Consider the following 19,535-nt stretch of genomic DNA (forward strand, 5'->3'; position numbering starts at 1 on the left):
TTAGAGACTATGGTTATTAGTTCATGTATTCAATAGACTTGTTTTATTATAAAATTATTTACCAGAGACAAAAAAAAGCTTTTTAAAATAAATTATTTCATCAGAATTCTGTGGAAAAAAATCTTAAAATTCCAAGTGGATATAACATCAGAATAGTTGAAAAGTTTACACTTTAAATAAGAGAAAAAATGTGGAAAGTGTGCGAGTTTTGATGAAAGGAAGTGGTTAAAATACGAATATTTTCCATTGATGTTTTAGTTTTAATTCAACTGATATTTTAGATGCCATGACAAAGATAAAAGGCATTTCAGAGGAGGAAAAGCAAAGCTGTGTGATTGCAAAACTGAGATCCTTATTTTTAAAACATTTGCTGATTCTTTTTGATTTCCAGAAGTGTTTCTATTTTTATTATGGGTCCTTATTGTTTTTTCATCAGACTTATAAATAATTTCACAATGAGGGGAAATATGCTGAATTATTTTTTTCAGCTTAGGTACCAAGTTAGTGGACTGGGCACTTTGTCATTGAACATGAGGATTCTCATCAATCCGTGATCTTTCCTTGGCGCTGACTTTGAGCTCAGTGAACACACCCTTAGTCACAAGAACACCCTGGCAGGGAGTCAGAAGCAGAAGTAGAAGCAGGGCTGCCAGGAGCAGTGAAGGGGACAGGCCTGGAGGGTGAAGAGAACTTCTCCCATTCCCTCCCAACATCTTTGCTTCAACATCTTTTTCAGAGTTGACTTTGTCACCCCCAGGTTAGGGACATTTTGTTCTTGTGGCAAAGCTACTGAAAATCATTATAATTGTTTCTTCATTTGAATCAACTCCAACAATTAAAGTTCTTAGTGAAAAATGTCAGAAGAGCAAAAGCTGTCTTAGCAAAAAGTACAGTATAATACAAGTAGTGTGGTTCCTTTCATGGTCAAGAGAACATTACAATTTAATTGAAACAAAGCATTCAATTTTGTTTTTAGTTGGTCATTAGCACATTCTTTTTGATGGAATTTGTTAGGCTTTGATACAATATACTGGAAACTGTGATTTCATTCTTCTCATAACAATGTATTTTTAAAAAATCAAATTTGACATACTGGACCTTTCTGTTACTGAGAGGTAATGAAGAAAGCCTTTTTTAGTGATGTTTATCACATTTCAACTCTTCAAAGATGTTAGAAGGGTTGGGTCAAACCGTAAATTTATTATAGTCCCCATGTGGCTATATATCTATAAGTATATATGTATTATTTTCTATTAAAATTTTTTTAAACCATATAACAAACCACATATATAAGTATAATAGAATGGAAATAAAACATTTTGTCAAAAGTATGTATATTATTCTCAGGAGCAGATGTTTTCAGAATTAAAGAAGCAGGCCAAAACATTGTCTTTACAACTAACAATCCTGACATATGCCCGCTTTCTTGATATGAAAAACATCTTCCTTTTCAGTTTAGATTCCATATGAGCATACTAAAAGTGGTCATTTCTACTATTATTAATGTTGAAAGAGGTAAACTACGATGATGAATGTCTTAAACTGGTTCTTTACCTCTCTTACATTTTACCTTCAAATTCCAGTTTTTCTATATATTTTGATTACAAAGGTCTTGTCTAATTGATAAAGCTACTAAAATTGTTTCCACCTGTAAGGTTTATTCTAGAAATAGAAAAATGAAGAAAGAAGCACTTGTTTTTGATTTGACATGTTGCATACTTAGAGAAATGAGTTTCTTTTACTGTGAAGATTTAAAATCTAATCACAATTTGACTGAGATTTGTCCCCTATAAATTAAATAACAAAATGAAACAAAGTGGAAGATGAAAGAACTTTTAAATTCAGAAATATTAATTACAGTTTTACTTTTTACATGTGAAGATTTCCAAAGTGAGGCTTATAACATCACCAAGCTTCACTTGGATGGTGGCTAGACAGAAGCAAGAAAAATAAATGCATAAAACTAGTGTTAAACATGTAAGAAAAATGCATATTTTACATATAAGTATAATCCAGCATATATAAACTATATACATGTATATACAATGTATATACATATATAATAGTGCTATGTGTATATATGAATATACACATGATTGCCCAATTGCACATGTGTTATTGCTCCTATTACTTTAAAGGCCTATAATTGAGTCAGTAGAACATTTACATGGTGAATTTAGTGATATTTATGTTCTGTTTACCTGAATTTTCATAGTTGATGATATCGAGTTAAGTATAAGCTATAAATGTCTAAGTTCAGGGTAAAATAGCTCAAGTCATTTAAGATGGCCTGACCTTTTATTATCATTTCCTCTCACAGTATCTTGACTTATCATTGTAAATATAGGCCTCACATTTTGTGAAGCATTTTATTAATGTTCCCTTTGTCATCGCCATTTCACAAAAAGTGCTACATTTTTCAGCTTAGACCACACAATTTCAAAAAGACAGGGCTATACAAATAATAGATCTATGTTAAATGAATCAAAATGATATTTTTAGATGGCTAAAAAGGTCTTCTGCTTCATAATTGTAATATGGGTTTTCATAATCCAAAATACAAATACTGCTTTGTTCAGATATCAAAGTTTAAAACTAAAATTCCCAGGTAAGAAAATAAAATTTCAAACTCAGTCATTAAAACTTTTCCTTGTGATTCTCTCTCTGAACTTTTATTAAAAATATGGTATTCATCATACTTATTTTTAAAGTATTTTGCAATTAGATGAAATAATATGTCTTTCTAAATAAAAATATAAAAGCATCCACACAAATAATACCACAAAATTATATATAACATATTAAAGCTATTGCTGAATTAAACTAATAGTTCATTTGCAATTATTTTTCACTAAACATGTTGAAGGGACATTACAATATGTTTGTTACTTCCAAATATTATTACTAGAATTAGTAATAAAAATAGCAATGAATAATGGCAAATATCTGTCCAATCTGGATCTGTTTCAGTAGCAGAACACTGCTAGAAAGTGAATTAGTTGTCTATTTTTTTCTTAAAAATAAATATTTTACTGCAGCAGAAGCATAAAGCAGATGCTAATCTGTACCTATATTAATAGCCATAGTACTTTATAGAATCATATCTGGTATTATAATTTAAATCCAACTTAATTGATATTAATACAAAATTAAAACAAGTGACCCTATCCAGGGGGTAGAAAAGTCCATGGAAGAAAAAAAAATTCTCTCAAATACAAAATTCCGTTCTCATATAAATTTATTTCCACTAAATAAATAAATGTATTTTTATTCAAGGGTGAAATTACTACCTATATTTAAGACAAGACAGGCTCACTTTCTGTATTTGATAAATAAAATATAAACATTATAATTAGCAAGTTATATCATAATTCAATATAGTTTATGGAGCCTCATTTTTCAAATGTTGAAAGCACCAGGGTCTCTAGGAATTATACTTTCACCTGGTTTGTATAATATGCCTGTTATGGAGATGAGCATGTTTATTAAGTAAATACCAGAAGCATCTAGCTTTCCACTCTTATGTATGCTTTTCTCCTATTCAAAATATTTGATTGGATGAAATGGAGATATGATGAAACACTAATTTAAAGGGACTCCATAAATTGAGTTTTAAAACACTTTTAAGGAATAGCACTGGCTCCCATGAAGAAGAAAGAGAAGGAGAAGAAGAAGAAGAGGAGGAGGACGAGGACAAGGACGAGGAGGAGGAGGAAGAAGAAATAAGCAAGGTGAGTTAACTAGAAAAAGATAACCTATAGGAAAGTTAAAACAAAAAAGAAGAAGAAAAAGAAATGACCTATTTAATAGTGGCCCTAACTCTATTGAATAAGAATTTTGTTTCTCTTGTATAAGAATTTTGTTTCAATATTGTGCATGAATAAATAATCATTTATGTTCAAGGGCTTTTTGTTCATTTCTAAACTAAGTCCAAAACGTACTTCCAATAACAGAGGGCAAAAGTTGTAGACACAACATGTCAAATGCAAGGTAGTCCTGAAAGTTTGACTTATAATTGAAATACTTGGGATTTGTCTTTGTATACATCTGTATATTAGAAGCTATATATAATTAATCAAGAGTTATATCGATAAGTTCTAGAAATTTGTAGGACGTTTAAAAAAAAAAAAATACAATGCCCTCCTACTATTTCTTCCACACAGCTTTAGAAGCTGTTGGTATCACTCATTTCTGTGAGAAAAAAAAATATGATGTAAGGCATCAGTGACTTATGACGAATTACATTCAACACATAATGATAATTTTTACTAAGGGCAGGTTGAGGAAACTAGGTGAAAACATCGACCTCACAGCACAATTCTGTGCCTACAGAATCTGTGGATCTTTGAAGCTCTGCTGCCCTCTACTGGCCTAATGGGATAAATGCCAGCTTCAGAGCGCTCTGGTTGCATTTTAGCAAGACTGGCATCTTAAAAATCCAATTTTCTTTGGTTTCACTCACATGTAAATGGATCATAACTTGAACTATTGTCAAGTTAATTTTTCAACATCATTTTAATGTCATACAGAAAGGAAAATTCATTCAGCGTCTTCTGTCTTACTTCAAGCCATCCTGGGGCCATTTGCTGAAAGTGGTTGGGAAAAACAATGGTCAAACAAAACAGTGACAACTTTCACAAATAATACTATTTTGACAGTCCACTCAGCTTCAAGGCCTTTGATTTTGATTTACTTGTGTGTATATGTGTAAATAGGAATGGGTGGATGAAGGTGTATGTGTAATTTTAGTGCATATTTTATAAAGAATAGCAATTTCACTTTCCTTTTTCCTTATGTCATTTAGTATCTTAAGATGCATGGATCCTTGATTACTTGTCCTGAGTAATCCTGTATTTCTTCACAATCTAGCTGCTTTATTTTCTCCCAGTTGCATCCTGTCTAAGAGACAGTGCCTCATCAGGTTAATAAGTTTGAAATTCACAGTCGAAGAAAAAGAAGTGAACTATAAATCAGATTTTGATAAATACCAATTGTATCCTGGGTTGGGATAGGGATGATGGATTTTAAAATTTGTCAACATCACAGTGCATCAAACTTGTTAATAAATTAGCGTTCAGTATAACATGTAAAAGAAATAATCCTTTTTAAATGGGAGCACAAAAGGCATGGCATAGCTGAAATTTAAGGTTCAAGCTTTGTATCTTCTATATATAATGTATTATGTTTTTCAAAAACTTTTTATTAGGAAAGCTATACCAGACGCATAATCACTATACAATGATTAAACATTACCTTTACAATTTATAATCACTGAAATTACAGAATAAATATATGCACATTTCTTTTGAATCTTTGTGTGTGAGAGAGAAAACATTAAAAGTGCTTCCTACAAAGCTGTTAGTGATATATACCCAGTTGCTTTTTATTTTTTAATATTATTTATATATGTATATATATATATATATAAGAAAGTGCAGATGTTCTCCAAAAAATCTTGGCATCAGGATGAAATGTCACAAAGAGGGTGCTCAACCCTAGGTGTGTATCTCCAGCTGTTAAACCACCAGGCCTTTACTTCAGTAGGATCCAGCTTCGAATGTGACTTTTCCCAGGGTGGTAGGAGAGATGCTGTGAGCTGTACACTACAAGTGAAGGGCAGGTGGAGCTATGGAGAGGAGAGAAATGGATCAAACCTGAACTAAGCAGATTGGTTTGTGTGTGACTGTGTGTGACTCTGTGTGTGTGTGTGTGTGTGTGTGTGTGTGTGTGTGTGTACCTGCGCCAAATGCAGGTTTAGGGACCTAACCATAAGCAGGGATTTGTGGTTTGCATATGGGTATGAGAGACAAGAGAGTGAGTGAGAACATTCGAGCAAGACCCGCCCCCTCCCTCCCCGTCTTGCAGTTTTCAGGCATGCAGCAAACTGCATTGTTAATACATGTACAGAATCTGTGCCATGATGAGAAGAGGAAAGAAAGCCACAAATGTCAACCCCCCTCCCTTTCAAATGAAGCTACAATAAAAGGGAAAAAAAAAGTTACTGAAAATAAAAAGACACATTGAATTTTACTTAATTAGGATCAATACAACGATCCCCAATATACCTTATACATGGCACAGTCAAAGTCTCAAGTTTCAGTATAAAAAAATAATGATAACATTTGCTGGCAAAAGTCTGCGAAGGCACTTCATTGATTAATGATCTGAGTATGGCCCTTCCTCCAAATCACATCTGAGAGGGGAGAGCATACATCTGTATTCTCTAGTTATCATGCGGTTTCGGTTCTCTTCAGGGTGGGGAAGATTGTGAGGATGGAGTTATTGGGACAAGTGTAAAAGGAGCAAGGGACATATTTCTTTTATTTTCCTTTTTTTCTTTTGTGGAAAGAAAAAAAAAAGCACTAATTTATTTTCTTCTTTCTGTTAGAACCTGTAGGTTGTCTTCTCCAGGACTTCGAGGTAATCCGGCTTGGTTTGAAGTTTGGCCCTTAACTCGAGGTAATCGCTTTTTTGGGTTTGGTGGTCTGTGAAGCCCTTTCCGGCTGAGAAGAGAAGGGTTTCTTTAAGCCTGGCGTCCTGCTGTAAGTCTGGGTATTGCATGCCAGGGGGGTGGACGTGGAGTTCCTTTAATTTGGGCACTGTGCCGTAGAGACAGTCCACAAATCCCACTGTGCAGGGGGCGGGCTGTGGCCTCTCACGGTCAAGCAGCATACTGCCACCGCCACAGCCTCCCCCAGGAGGAAAGAGCACCACCCCGCCGTTCTTCTCATGGTGGCGGAACCCAGACAAGTCTCCCCCAGTTCCCCCAACCACCCCTGAGACCCCACCAGCTGCTGAGTGGTGAGGGTGAGGGTGATGGTGATTCACCGTCACTATGGTGTTGAGCTGGGAGCTAGAAACAGCTAGGGCCCATTCCTTCTCTTTTTCCAGCAAGGTCCGGTAGTTGCTGTGGTTCTCCTTGGGTGTTTCAGCAAACTGCTCACTTCCTAGGAGAACCTCACCCATTCCTGGAGGTTGTGTTCCCCCAGGACCTCCACGTTCTGCACCCCCTGTCTCCTGGACAGCTGAAACAGCCACTTCCTCCTCCTCACGAGGCTTGTAGATGGGGTTGTTGCACATCTGGGTCACTGGGTGGGGGATGTACTCATACACATGGCCCACAGGAGGAGCCTTCTCTGGGGAGGAAAGGGTGGGCCGGCCTCCACTCCCACTTCCACCACCACCACCTCCACCATCCTCAAACAGCCGGTGGCATTGCATCTGGATGCCAGTAAGGTCCACACCTTCTTGTCGCTTGCTCCTAAAGGGCAGCTTCTTGCGACGCCTTCGAAGCACATAGGCAAAGAGGCCTGCAGCAACAAAGACTGCTGAAAAAAACAGAACTAGCAGGCTAAGAATCAACACGGAAAGTGGCACAGGACCCCCAGGGGGAGAGAACTCATAAGGTGATTCGCTTGTTGGTCCCCCAACAAAGTGAGAATCTCCAGGCTGGGCTGGGGATGCTCCATCTGGTGCAATATGCAGCATCTCTGGGCACAGGACTTCTAGCTCAATAGTACGCACATCACGGTGTGTGAGGTTTTCGGGGCTTCTACAAAGCACATCACCTACCACACTGACTGAGCTGATGGTTTCAATCCACTGTTTAAAGGGGACCAGATCACAAGTGCAGTCCCAAGGATTCTCATTGAGGTCTATCTGGACAATAGCATTCAAGTGTTCCAGGACACCAGCCACAGGAAGATAGAGGAAGTAGTTCTTCCTCAAGTTGAGCCGAGCCAGGGATGTGCCTGCAAAGGCATCTGTTGGCAAGGTCCTCAGCAAGTTATTGTTGAGGAACAGCAGCTTCAAGTTGGGCATGAGGCTAAAGGCTGCAGGCTGGATTTCCCGGATCACATTGAACTCAAAGTACAAGTAGTGCAAACTTTGTAGCCCGCGGAACATGCCCGGTGTCAGCTTCTCGATATCGTTGCCATTGAGAAAGAGGCTCTTTAGGTTGGGCAGGTTGATGAAGGCCCCATCCTGGACATAAGAAATACGATTGTTCCCCAGATGCAGGAGATCCAAAGAAGAAAAATTCCAGAAATCAGAACGGTATATTTTCTGAATCAGATTGCTACTCAGGTACAGTTTCTTGGCATTCAGTGGCCTTGGAAGAAGTTCAGAAATGTTATTAAATCCTCTCTCTTTGCAGTTGACAGTCAAGCCAAGGTCATTGATATGCAAATTACAGGTACACCCAGTAGGGCATATAATGGGAATTGGTGGTCTGGTCTGATAAGGAGCAATAGGAGGTTGGTTTGGACCAGGGTATAAAGCCTGGGATGTAGAGGGTGGTCTTGGTGTCCGGGGCTGCTTGGTGGGCTTAGGCTGTTTGTTTGAAGACTTGTATTCAACAGAAGAAGCAGTAAAATGGACAGAGGACAACATTGAGGAAGGTTTAGTTGGCCATGCATTCTCCTTGCTTGATGACAAGTGGGGAATCCCCAAACTAGCCTCCACCTCAGAGTCAGACAACAAAGGACAGAGTTCTGTCTTCCTGATTTCTCGAAGGTCCTTTCCATGGAAATGGAATGGTGTCTCACAGGTGATGTCTCCCACCAGGGCAGTGTAAGGAATGCGTTCCAGCCAACTCTTCAGTTGTACAATCTCACATGTACAGTTCCATGGATTTTCTTCTAGCTGGAGCTCCATCAGGCTCCTGCCAATGTGATCTAGCATTCCTCGGTAAAAAAGAACTTTTAACCTGTTTCCACGTAGGTCCAGGTGGGTTAAAGAGACAGCCTTAAATAAATTGGTTGGAAGCATGGGGATGAGATTATCATTTAAAATCAGAACCCTTAATTTGCTTAGGTTCCGAAAGGCCCCACTCTCAATGCGCTTAATAACATTGTAATCTGCCTGCAGATACTCCAAACTTTCCAGGCCAAGGAAGGTGTCGTTTCTGAAGACATCTAGTTTGTTCTCGTGTAGATACAGCCTCTTTAAAATCTTAAGACCATTGAAAGCTCCCATTTGAATGTCCTGCAAAGCATTGTTCCCAAGGTTAATGGACACAGCATTATTCAGATGAAGAAAACTGTTGGTGTATAATTTCCTCATCGAATTCCTCTGCAGATATAGTTTAAAAGGTCTTGACCAGTACTCAGTAATCTGACTAATATTTGTAAATCCTTTACTGTCACAATGTATATGAAAAAGGCTTTCTTTAACTTCACAGTAGCATGGATCAAAACAGGGCTCATCTATTTCCTCTGAGTCCTCTATCAGGGGAATCGGGGTAGTCCATCCTAGAGCAATTGTGCTTAGAAGAATTATCCACAGCATCCTCCCTCTGTGAAGCATCTCAGCTATGGAACGTTTCATCATTCGTAGTTGATTACAAAACTGCAACAGAAATAAAGATGCAGATTTTTAGCTTTTAGTCATATGCACTATTTTAATTGACTCCTACATGTGGGGCTATTTAAAAGCGATATAAAAACTTTAGCAGTTATTGAACTGACAATCAAAATGAGCCAGAAACATGCTTAACGTTTAGAATGTGCCCTATATTTTAAGCTTGGGAAACTTTGATATATTGAAACACGCAGTGACATTTTCCTGAACTAAGCCATACTTGGTAAACGGCATGTCACATGAACAAAAGCAGCTTGCATTGCCTCTCATGGAACACAACAGAACTGGAATACTGTGCGGCCTTTTAGACATGGGCAGATTTAGCAATAATTCCAATAATTTACCCATTAAACTTGTTTTCCTGCTAAAACTCACTGACATCAAAAATATCCATTATAAATTAGATTACAACTCTAATGGAAAAATATGTTCTTTAATTATGTTTTTATTACAAAAACATGACTTAACCCAAAGTTATTAAAGAGAATGATAAAGCATGAGCCGGTTGTCCAGTATCAGATGTTGAGATATATAAGATGAATGGTATCGCAGGAAAATTTAAGATTTTTTTTTAAGAAACTATCAAAACATGTTTAACTACAGTATGTGGTCAGTGACATATACTTCCCACGCCCCCTTTTGCCCAAGCATAAATTGTTGGCATCTCCTCCCATTGAATATGCAACTTCTATAGACTTTATCCTTTGTCTGTTTAAAGTGTTGAGCAGTGATTAGCCCTTCTAAAGAACATACCCATGCAATTGTCAGAGCTAAAGATAGTGACATCTAAAGGTTGCTAAGCCTGGGAGTGTCTGAATTAAAACATTTGCAGAGCTTAGTTTGGAATGTGTATATGTGCCTTCAAGATCAACTGAGGAACCCTAAAAAGCTGGAAGGGATGATGATGGGATAGAGAAGAGGTGGGTAGTTAAAGGCCACAGAGGGTGGAAACCTCAATTCTTACCTGCTCATAAATGATTGACCACATGAAATACATTTCAAAAAAAAAAAAAAAAAGACATCATTCTTTTCCAATCACAAGAAACATATGCAGTGCACTATTCTAAAAACATACAGAGCCTTCATCCATGGCTTCTTTGCCTAATATTATCACTATATGAAAGTGTATACATAAATAAATTATAAATAAATTATAATAATGCAGTTTTATCAGATTGCCCTTCCTGTTTCACTGAAATATCAATCAAAATTGAATAACTGATTTTAATCAATAAAAAAAAATCAGAGTTTCAAGCATGTATTTTTATCCCCACACATAGATACATACATCAAGGAAATATTTTAACTTGAAACACAGTGATATAATTGATAGGGAGAGTGAAAAGAATTTATCTTCGCATTCAACTTGCGTATAATGTACACAGCTGTAAGGAGAAGAAAAACTGTGAGAAAGCAAAGAGAAATCTGCCTCAGGCATGCAATACTCAATTTTTAGAAACAATTAAATGAAAAAGAGAAGGCAGATGAGGCTACATTGCAGTACCAGTTAGTCTTCCCTGTCTCTCTTATAAAATATTAAAATCTATTTAAGTTCTTTCGTCTTCACCATTCTTTTCTTAAATGTTTTTTTTTTTCTTGTTTTTCACAACCCTGAGGTTTAGGAAGCACAAGCTCCAGATGTCTTTGACTTACCTATTTTTGCAGGAGATTTTTTTTTTAAAGCAATGAATATTTAAAAGAAAAAAAAAAGCAAAACCTTGAGTTTAAGGATTCTTTCTCCTTCCTTCACCCTCCCTTCCTCTTGCTGAAGCTGAAGCAAAGGGGGTTTGGGGGGGTGGGGGTGGGGGGCTGAAGGGGAAAAAAAGCGGAAAAAAAAAAAGCAAGCTTGAGACGTGCTGAGAATGCAATGGGCTCTTCAATGGGCTCCTTTAGGATGCAGAACTGCCTCTTGGCACACTCAGTAGAGGAGGGAGGAGAAGGGGCTGCAGCAGGCTTCCAGCTCCGCGGCCGCTGCTGTTGCCTTTGCTGCTGCCGCTGCTGCCGCCGCGGTGGCTGCTGTCCCTGGGTACCGGCAGCACATCATTGGGCACTGGGAGGAAGGGCGGGAGGAAGGCAGAGAGGAAGGAAGGCTCAATCACAGTGCAGAATCTCGGACTTCTCTCGCGCTGTCTTTTTTTTTTTTTTTTTTTTTTAATATGTGCTGTAACCCTGGATCCGGCTTTCCACGTCATGAAAATGAGCTCCAAGAAAAGGGAACGCGCTTAGCATGGGGTCGGGAGCGAGCACTAGGAAGCCCTGACTGTACCGTCTCCCTCCCTCTCTCTCTCTCTCTCTCTCTCTCTCTCTCTCTCTCTCTGTGTGTGTGTGTGTGTGTGTGTGTGTGTGTGTGTGTGTAAAGGAGTAGAGGAAACAGAATGACAAATTGGTAAAATAACGTACAATAACAGAAAAAGGGGAAGAGACCAGCCTATGGGAAACATTCCTTTGGTGGGGAAGGAGATGGGGGTGGGGGGAGGCAGGGGAAGCATTCTTCCCTCTTCTCTCTCTCTCTCTCTCTCTCTCTCTCTCTCTCTCTCTCTCTCTCTCTCTCTCTCTCTCTCTCTCTCTCTCTCTCTCTCTCTCAGAAATGGTTTGCTCATCTAGTTCTCAAACCTCCTCTCTGTAGTGCAGACGCTTTGGAAAGTGAAACTATCCTTCGGAACTGTCCTTTCACAGCACAGACATTGGAAAACCAGGATGAGGAATAAATCCAGGTCCCAAAGCACAAAATCTGAATTTGGCTGATTCTGTCTAGGTGTCCCAAATAAGAGCTTGAGTGACTTGGACAGAGTTTCTCCTGCATTTTGTTTCGATCCTTTTGCACCAGAAATCCTTTTGTTGTGCTATAGCTCAAAGTCTTTGATTTTCCTTGGATTCTACCACCATGTGCTTTCTTCCACTTTTTTTTTTAAAAAAAAAACACATACAAGCCAGTCCTCTGGAAGTAAATGAAGACCATTTGAATAGCATTGGTAAATTTCACATTCTTCCACCAGGAAATACCTGCAGGTATAGGGGATGGAATTTCAGGATTTGGACTTTTTCTTCTTCTTCTTTATTTTGCTTCCTCTTTTCTTTCGTTTTCTTTTCTTCTTTCCTCCCTTCTTTCATTTTTTTCTTTCTTAATATTTTTCCAAGATTTTTTAGGAAGGGGATAGTTAATAAGGAGCAGTGGGATTATGGGTGATTGAAGGGAGATGTTTCAATGTAGTGAGGCCACTGGATCATAGTTCACAAAAAACCTCTAGAAGGAGTTTTTAAAGGCTCAAGTGGCAGTTCTACCTGCTGGGAGGAAATGCAGCTTAGTGGAGAAACTGGGGAGACCCAAGCGTGCAGCAGAGGATGCTAGTTAGCTAGAAATGGTGTGTCTGTGGATGCATCCATCGCCGCCCCCCCCAACACACACACACACACACACACACACACACACACACACACACACACACACCAATCCTGTCATGGACTCACAGGTTGGGGGAAGAGAGAGAGTTTTGGTCTGAAGAACTAACCTTAATTGCCCAAGGGCTCAAAGTTAGTAGGTAGAGATGGCTTTCCCTTAAAATACTCTTTACAGAGCCAAATACAAAGAAAAGTATAGTTTATGTATAAATGTCTTTCCACTCTAAAATTTAAAAAAAAATCTAACTCAACAAAAGTCAGTCATAAAAATATACATGATATTTTGCATTTAAAATGATCGCACATGTTTCCTGTGCCCCACAGTAGTTAAGATTGGAAACAGCAATCAGAAACTAAGCAAGCAGGCTGGCAGAATTCTCTAACATTCTACACCCTTAATATTCCGGACCCACCCTGTTCTCGGTTAGGTCTCAGTGGAGGAGAAGCAAACCAACACGGACTGCCTGAGTTCAGAATCAGAGCAATTCAGTCTCGCTCCCCAGCTGCCAGTTCCCCCCTCCCCCAGCACCTAAGGTGCCCAATGTGCAGAGGCGGTGACTGTTTCTCGGATCTTATCGGAACCCAAGACTTGATGGAATGAATGGGTAACCAGGAGGTGCCCTGAGCTTCCCGGTGATGGTAAATGCTCTTTCCTTTTTGCAATCAAGTCTCTGTCCTCCCTTGAACTACAGCCCTGCAAATTCTGGACTTTGACCATGTCCTAAAGCTATTTCACTGTTTTCCTTTCCTTTATATCAGGATAACGTGTCTAAAAGATAGGGAGGGCTCCAAAAGTTAGGGAATGTGGACTCTTGAGGCCCCGGTTTTCTTATGCGTCCTGCTGCGAGCGCCCCCGCACCATTTGTTTGTCCAGAGGGAGGACAAGAAGCCCTTTCTCCCCAGTGTGCCCCTTTCCTACCTCCCCCTCCTCATTGCCGGATCTTGGAGCTCACTACTCTCTCCAGATCTAATGCTAAATATTCCAATATGGAAGCAAAACGATCCCCCTAGAACATATAATTAAAATGCTGCATCATTCATTTTCTGAAAAGCTTTGAGCCTTCTGTAGATTCTTTTCTATTCTGCTGTCGCCAGGGGAAGAACACAATGGGTCTGTTTAGATATGAAAATAAATAAATAAATAAATAAATAAATAAATAAAAGCTCAAACCTTTTCCCTTCTATCTCTTAGGATAGATACAACCCAGCGATTCACCGAGGGGAGGGGTCCTTTGATCAGCCACCTGGCCTATTTGGAGCAGAGTTACAATTTCCTCCCTCCCCCCCCCAGGGATCCGAGGGTACCTTAGGCTCCAGTACCCCTTCTTTCATCAGCGACCATAAACCTCACTGATCCCGTTTTAGAATGCAACAAATTCCTAGCACCTGTGAACGTATAGAAGATACCACGGCCAAAGTCTATGTTTTCTACCGTGCACATCCTACACACAAGACATAATGATTTCATTTAGGCAAAGTAGGAAAGGATGGCAGAGAGTACCTATAGGTGCAGAGCGCTCAGGATCTCCAAGGTTTGCTCCGAGGGGCTTCCCAGCGGGAGGGGCAAACTCTCTGGGAGGTTCAATTGTATCCTTCATACTGTAGCCTTGTATTTTTTCCTCTTCCGGCCACCAACTTTCAGAAAAGCTACCAAGTCACAATCGGAATCCTTTTAAATATTTCCATCTCTGAGACTTGCAAGGAAATGGTCGCTGCATACCAATGGGAGAGCGGGGCGCACACCTAGCGTGGCGATGCCAGTGACCTGGAGCCCACAATCACAGCTCCATACGCCCTCGATGGCAAGCAGGATACGTGAGTGTCCCAGGACTGGAGTCGTTTGATTTTAAATCTCGGTGCTCTTGATTCAATGGTGAGCTTCGCTGTTCCAGAGAACCCGGGTTTGTTCTCTGGATTTCTGTCTTCCTGAAAGATTGTCACTCACAGCGCAATTCCTGCCCGAGGCCTCCTTCAATTCGAGAAGATGAAACTAGCCCTTTTCTTTCCCAGTGTCTTTGCTCTTTGCCCTTTGGATGGGTGGGAGTGGGGGTGGGTGGTGTGTAGATGAGAGAAGAAAGGGGTGGGGAAAGGCGGAAAGAAAGCAGGAAGGGGGCGACTAGATCTCAGATCCCAGCATTGGTCAGACACTGAAGGGGGGGTGGGGGGAGATACAAATACAACAGTATGGCTGTACACACCAAATCCGATTTGGATTTGAGAGATCTCAGGCAAAGCACGAAGGCGAAGAGATCCCGTTGGCACAGTGTGTCCCCTGACAGCTCACCATTCAAGAACCCTTACTTCTCCAGCAGGAGAAGGAAGCGCGGTGGGCAGAGGAGGGGACCGCCGAACGTTTCAGGCCAAGGAGACACTCACAGCGGCAGCGGCGACGGCATCTTTTCAGACTGACCTGCTTTAAAAGTGCCACTTTAATGGCCTAGGAAATAACTAAATTCGGATTACACGTTACTTACCAACGTCTGCTCCAAAACTGGGAGCGCCTGGTCGGGTACTGGGAGGCAATATAGGGAACGCAGGGCTGGAACACAAATGCAAATCCATCAGCCGCCCCCAAATCGCGCACCGAGGGAGCGGCGCTCCGGAGCCCCCAGATCAGCCCATCGCCTGAGCCTCCGCCAGCTTGTTCCCCCCGCACCCCCGGCCCCTCCTCCGCGCCAACTGTGTAAATCAGCCGCCGCAGTCCTCTCGCCGCGCATCGCAGGCAAATCCCTGCTTAGGAAGCAAGGAAGCAAGTGATATTCTCTCTCTCTCTCTCTCTCTCTCTCTCTCTCTCTCTCTCTCTCTCTCTCTCTCTCTCTCTCTCTCTCTCTCTCTCTCTCTCTCTCTCTCTCTCTCTCTCTCTCTCTCTCTCTCTCTCTCTCTCTCTCTCCCTTCTCCCTCTTCCTCTCTCTTTCTCTCTACCTCTCCCTCTCCCTCCTCTCTCCCTCCTCTCTTTCTCTCTCCCCCTCCCCCTTTGTCCCCTGTTTATCGGTCGCAATCTGGCAGCTCTACAAAGAGAAACCCTGTCAGAAAGTCTGCATTCTGTAACCGTGGATTGATTTTAACTTTTGCAAACGAGAGATGGCTGTTTGGAAAATTACAGCCCAAACTGGAAAGGGCGGGTGGGTGGGGGGGGTTGTGCCATGATCAAATTAAGAACATCTGAGCTGTATGGGTGGGCGGTATCGCTAAACGCCTCCAAGGAGCCATTCTAAGTGATTTGCAGTAATGCCCAACCTTCATGAAACATAGGTGACAATTTCAAAGTACATATTTCCTCATCTGTTTACACTTGCTGGGGGAGAGGGGAGCGGTGGAGATAAAACTGTAGGGTGAGGGGAGATGATGCGTGTGTGGGGCATTTGTTGGAGAGATGTAGATATCATTTCGTGACAAATTAGGAAAAGGACATTGGAACAATTATTGCACCTATGTTAAAGTACTACTATGTTACAGAGGCGATCATTACCCCCACTGCAGTCATACTAATGCAGTCATTTAATGCTCCATTCAATCTGCAGTGTAAACCAACGCAGTTCTTTTTAATAGATCCCTTTCATCAGCAACTGTGTTGGAGAAAGGGTGGCATTCCACTAACTCCCAAGCTGAACAGGAGGTATTCTGGGGGAATCATCTCTGTGTCTCTTGCCTTTCCTTCCTGAAGTGAATGCAGTACATTGCCCAAGAGAGATGAAATTGCGTATCTATTATAACTGTAGACCTAAAGTGAGCTTGACCCTATTTTTAAAAGCTTTCAAAGGAATAGCTAAACTCTAGCTCACCCCTCTTAAAAAAAAAAAAAAAGTACTCTTAATGTATATATGGCAGCCTTTGAGGGACAATCCTGGAGATATGATTTTATCCTTTACTTTGTGACTTTTCTATGTAATTTATACCAATGCTGGTATTTATTATAGTCATATAATATCACAATTGATCGTCTAACAGATGGTCCACAGTCTATTTTATATACATACCAATTCAGCTATGGTAACTGTTTGTGTTGGTTATTCCTGAAGAGTGAGTTTAGATTGACACAGTTACAGTGTTTCAATTTGCTCTTAAAAATGCTCAGAATTCTTTAAATGTATTAAGATTAGTAAAGTATCTAGAGAGACCAGACACTGATGGAAGCATCATGATATCAAAATCTACTTTTTTAAATATAGCATTTCAAATCTACTGGCATGAATTCCAAATCTTCCTTTAATGTTTTCTAGGATAATACCTTCAATGTGAATTTTGCATATGTGAAGACATGGAAGTGGAAAGAACGTTTGTCATAGGTGTTTTACTTACTATATCTCCAAACTTAGATTTAAAGAAATCTATCCAGGAAAGGTTGCCAAAGAACTTTATCCCTACAACAGATTGGTCCGATTTATTATATTTCAGTAGGCTGATGAATCATGGAGATGTTTCTGGCCTTTTCAGGTGGTTGCTCAATTTGAGGCAAATCACTCTTGGGTATAGCATATTCTATGTAGGCAAGTGTGAAATCACACACACACACACACACACACACACACACACATACACACACACACACACACACACACACACACACACCTTTAGCCTCAAGGCTGGGGAATATTAGAGAAACCCTAGAGGGAATCAGGCAATATCCTTCCTAAAATAGTTGAATCTCTTTAACTTTTTGGAGTCATTTTCATTTCGATTTTCAAGATTATTTGTTGATGAGAAAACCCTGAATATATTACTACATTTATTCTGAGCAGATGATGGTATAACCTGAAGGAACTAGAGAACTACAGAAAACTATATACCTTTCTAGCTGGTTTGTTCGAATTAAAAATGAGCTCTTTCAACACAAACATTCAGGCCAGATAGAAAAGGTAGGGGTAAGTGACTGTGATGGATCTTTGAATCTGTGTTGTGACTTTTAAGTATTTTCTGTAAAGACATTTGTCAACATGGCTATAATTTATTTAACAAAAGATCACATACATTATGGAAAAGAATAACTTTCATTTAAAAACTTTTTATTGATAATCCATTAACAGGCAAAAGGAAAACATAAAGTATCACAAAGGATGCAATCTTCAGTCCAACAAAAAAATGTTTATATTGCTGATTGGCACATATTTTGAAGTTATAAAGACATTATAATATTTCAAATAGATTTCTTTTGGCTATTCTATCATTTTCCAGAAGGGAACAATAGTATTAAAATTACTTCATTTGGCAATTTTTAAATCTAAAGTACTGCACTCACTCTGATGTTTTAAATAAAACCAATTAATAAATCTTTTAAAAGATTTAACAGTACTTGAAGTTCTACTAGAGAACTGTTGGTTGTGTGATAGAGTATTCACACTAGAAAGTTTCAAACAATAAATGCATTCATCCATGATTATGTGCAGCTTACCTAGATCTTCTACATATTGTACTCATCTCTTTTGAAATATTCTACACATATTCATGAAGCCTACTATTCTTTATCCTTTTGAAATATTTTTAGACCAACAAACTACATGTTTGACATTCAGAAAAAAAGCTAACTTTGTCCTTATTTGATTAACTTTTGATATACCACCACTGAACTAAATGAAAGTACAGTTAAGCCTAGTTTTGTGTTAATATAACTTATGAAATTTCAGCAGGCAAAAATATGGTAAAACAGAAATTAGTGTCTTTTGTTTGGGAAGAGTTAACATTTATGAAAGAATTCAAAGACTTAAACAATTCAGACTGAGGGCTATGTAACTTACAGAAATGTTTGCATAGATCTTCCTATAGCTCCATGGTTAAAACAATTTTGAAATATTTTATGCAATAAAAATTGCAAAGCAATGGATAACTTTTTTATTTAAAGAAAAAAATTAGTAAAAATTTAGTGACTCAGCATAGATTTAGAGCTATATGTGTTCTATTATTTTAATTAACAAGTTAAAAAATATGAAGATGGAATTGTAAGACATTCAATTAGATGTTCATCTTTTATATCTTTTCACTCAGCATTTCAGAATACTTTATAGGTGTCCACTAAATGAAATCTCAGCTTATTTTCAAAGTAAACAAGAGATTGATTGATTTTTGCAGTACTGGGAACTCAGGAATGCTTTACTCCTTACCTATATCCCCAGTTATTTTTATTTTAAATCTTGAGACAGGGTCTCAAGTTGTTGAGGATGGCCTCGAATTTATATCCTCATGCCTTAGTCTAATGCAAAGTCTAATGCCAAGTCTTTGGCATTACAGGTATCTGTCAATGTGCCCAGATAAATGAGTGTATTTTTTTTAATATTCTTTAAACTCTAAGTTTAATTGATCTAATTTAGGATACCAGAATTAATCTATCCAATATGAACAAAGCCTTTAAATTTTTATATGTAGTCTGGATTAAGCATAGAAAGTTATTATGTTATTTTAAAAGGAAGTTTTCAAAATTATTTTCCTTTAGTAAGTTGTAGATGCCAAAGTGTATATCTGTACAATCAAAGTCACCTTATAGGTGGAAATTCAGAAGTAGTCTTCAAAAGATGAGTTAGGAATAGAGAAGTGAATTAAATTGACATGAAAACTGAAGTCATGAAACTCTGAAATTTATGATATTAGAGTGACAAAAATGTTACAGAACATTGTAGTTTTTGTTCATTTTTGTTTTTAATGTGGTGCTGGGGATTGAACCCAGTGCCTCATGCTTGCTAGGCAAGTACTCTACCACTAAGCCATGACTGCAGCCCCAGAATATTATAATTTTTGAAAGTTATTTCTCAAGTATTTGAAATGTTTTAGCTTTCATGGAAATTCTG

At 39.1% G+C, this 19,535-nt stretch overlaps 1 protein-coding gene across 5 annotated transcripts; it reads right to left on the reverse strand.

Annotated features, from left to right (window-relative positions):
- Positions 1 to 1,817: 1,817 nt before the first annotated feature.
- On the reverse strand, positions 1,818 to 15,538 carry Slitrk3 (SLIT and NTRK like family member 3). 5 transcript variants are annotated; one of them, XM_040270032.2, is made up of 3 exons: positions 15,234 to 15,538; positions 11,014 to 11,410; positions 1,818 to 9,348 (listed from the first exon to the last, which is right to left on the reverse strand). In XM_040270032.2, the coding sequence occupies exon 3, from the start codon at positions 9,328 to 9,330 to the stop codon at positions 6,385 to 6,387; it is 2,946 nt and encodes a 981-aa protein (XP_040125966.2). In that variant the 5' UTR covers positions 9,331 to 9,348; positions 11,014 to 11,410; positions 15,234 to 15,538; the 3' UTR covers positions 1,818 to 6,384. The 5 variants fall into 5 exon arrangements, with proteins under 5 accessions (XP_040125966.2, XP_040125965.2, XP_005338338.2 ...); XM_040270031.2 differs by lacking the exon at positions 15,234 to 15,538 and adding an exon at positions 14,261 to 15,166; XM_005338281.4 differs by lacking the exon at positions 11,014 to 11,410.
- Between the last annotated feature and the right edge of the window lie 3,997 nt (positions 15,539 to 19,535).

The sequence above is a fragment of the Ictidomys tridecemlineatus genome, chromosome 3 (assembly GCF_052094955.1).
Source record: "Ictidomys tridecemlineatus isolate mIctTri1 chromosome 3, mIctTri1.hap1, whole genome shotgun sequence".
NCBI lineage: Eukaryota > Metazoa > Chordata > Mammalia > Rodentia > Sciuridae > Ictidomys > Ictidomys tridecemlineatus.

Coding starts and splice junctions, on each gene's coding strand:
- Slitrk3 (XM_040270030.2), bottom strand. CDS start 10,357: ATGTATTTCATGTGGTCAATCATTTATGAGCAG. Junction 9,349..10,324: donor GGTCAATCATTTATGAGCAG/GTAAGAATTGAG, acceptor TTTCTGTTGCAG/TTTTGTAATCAACTACGAAT.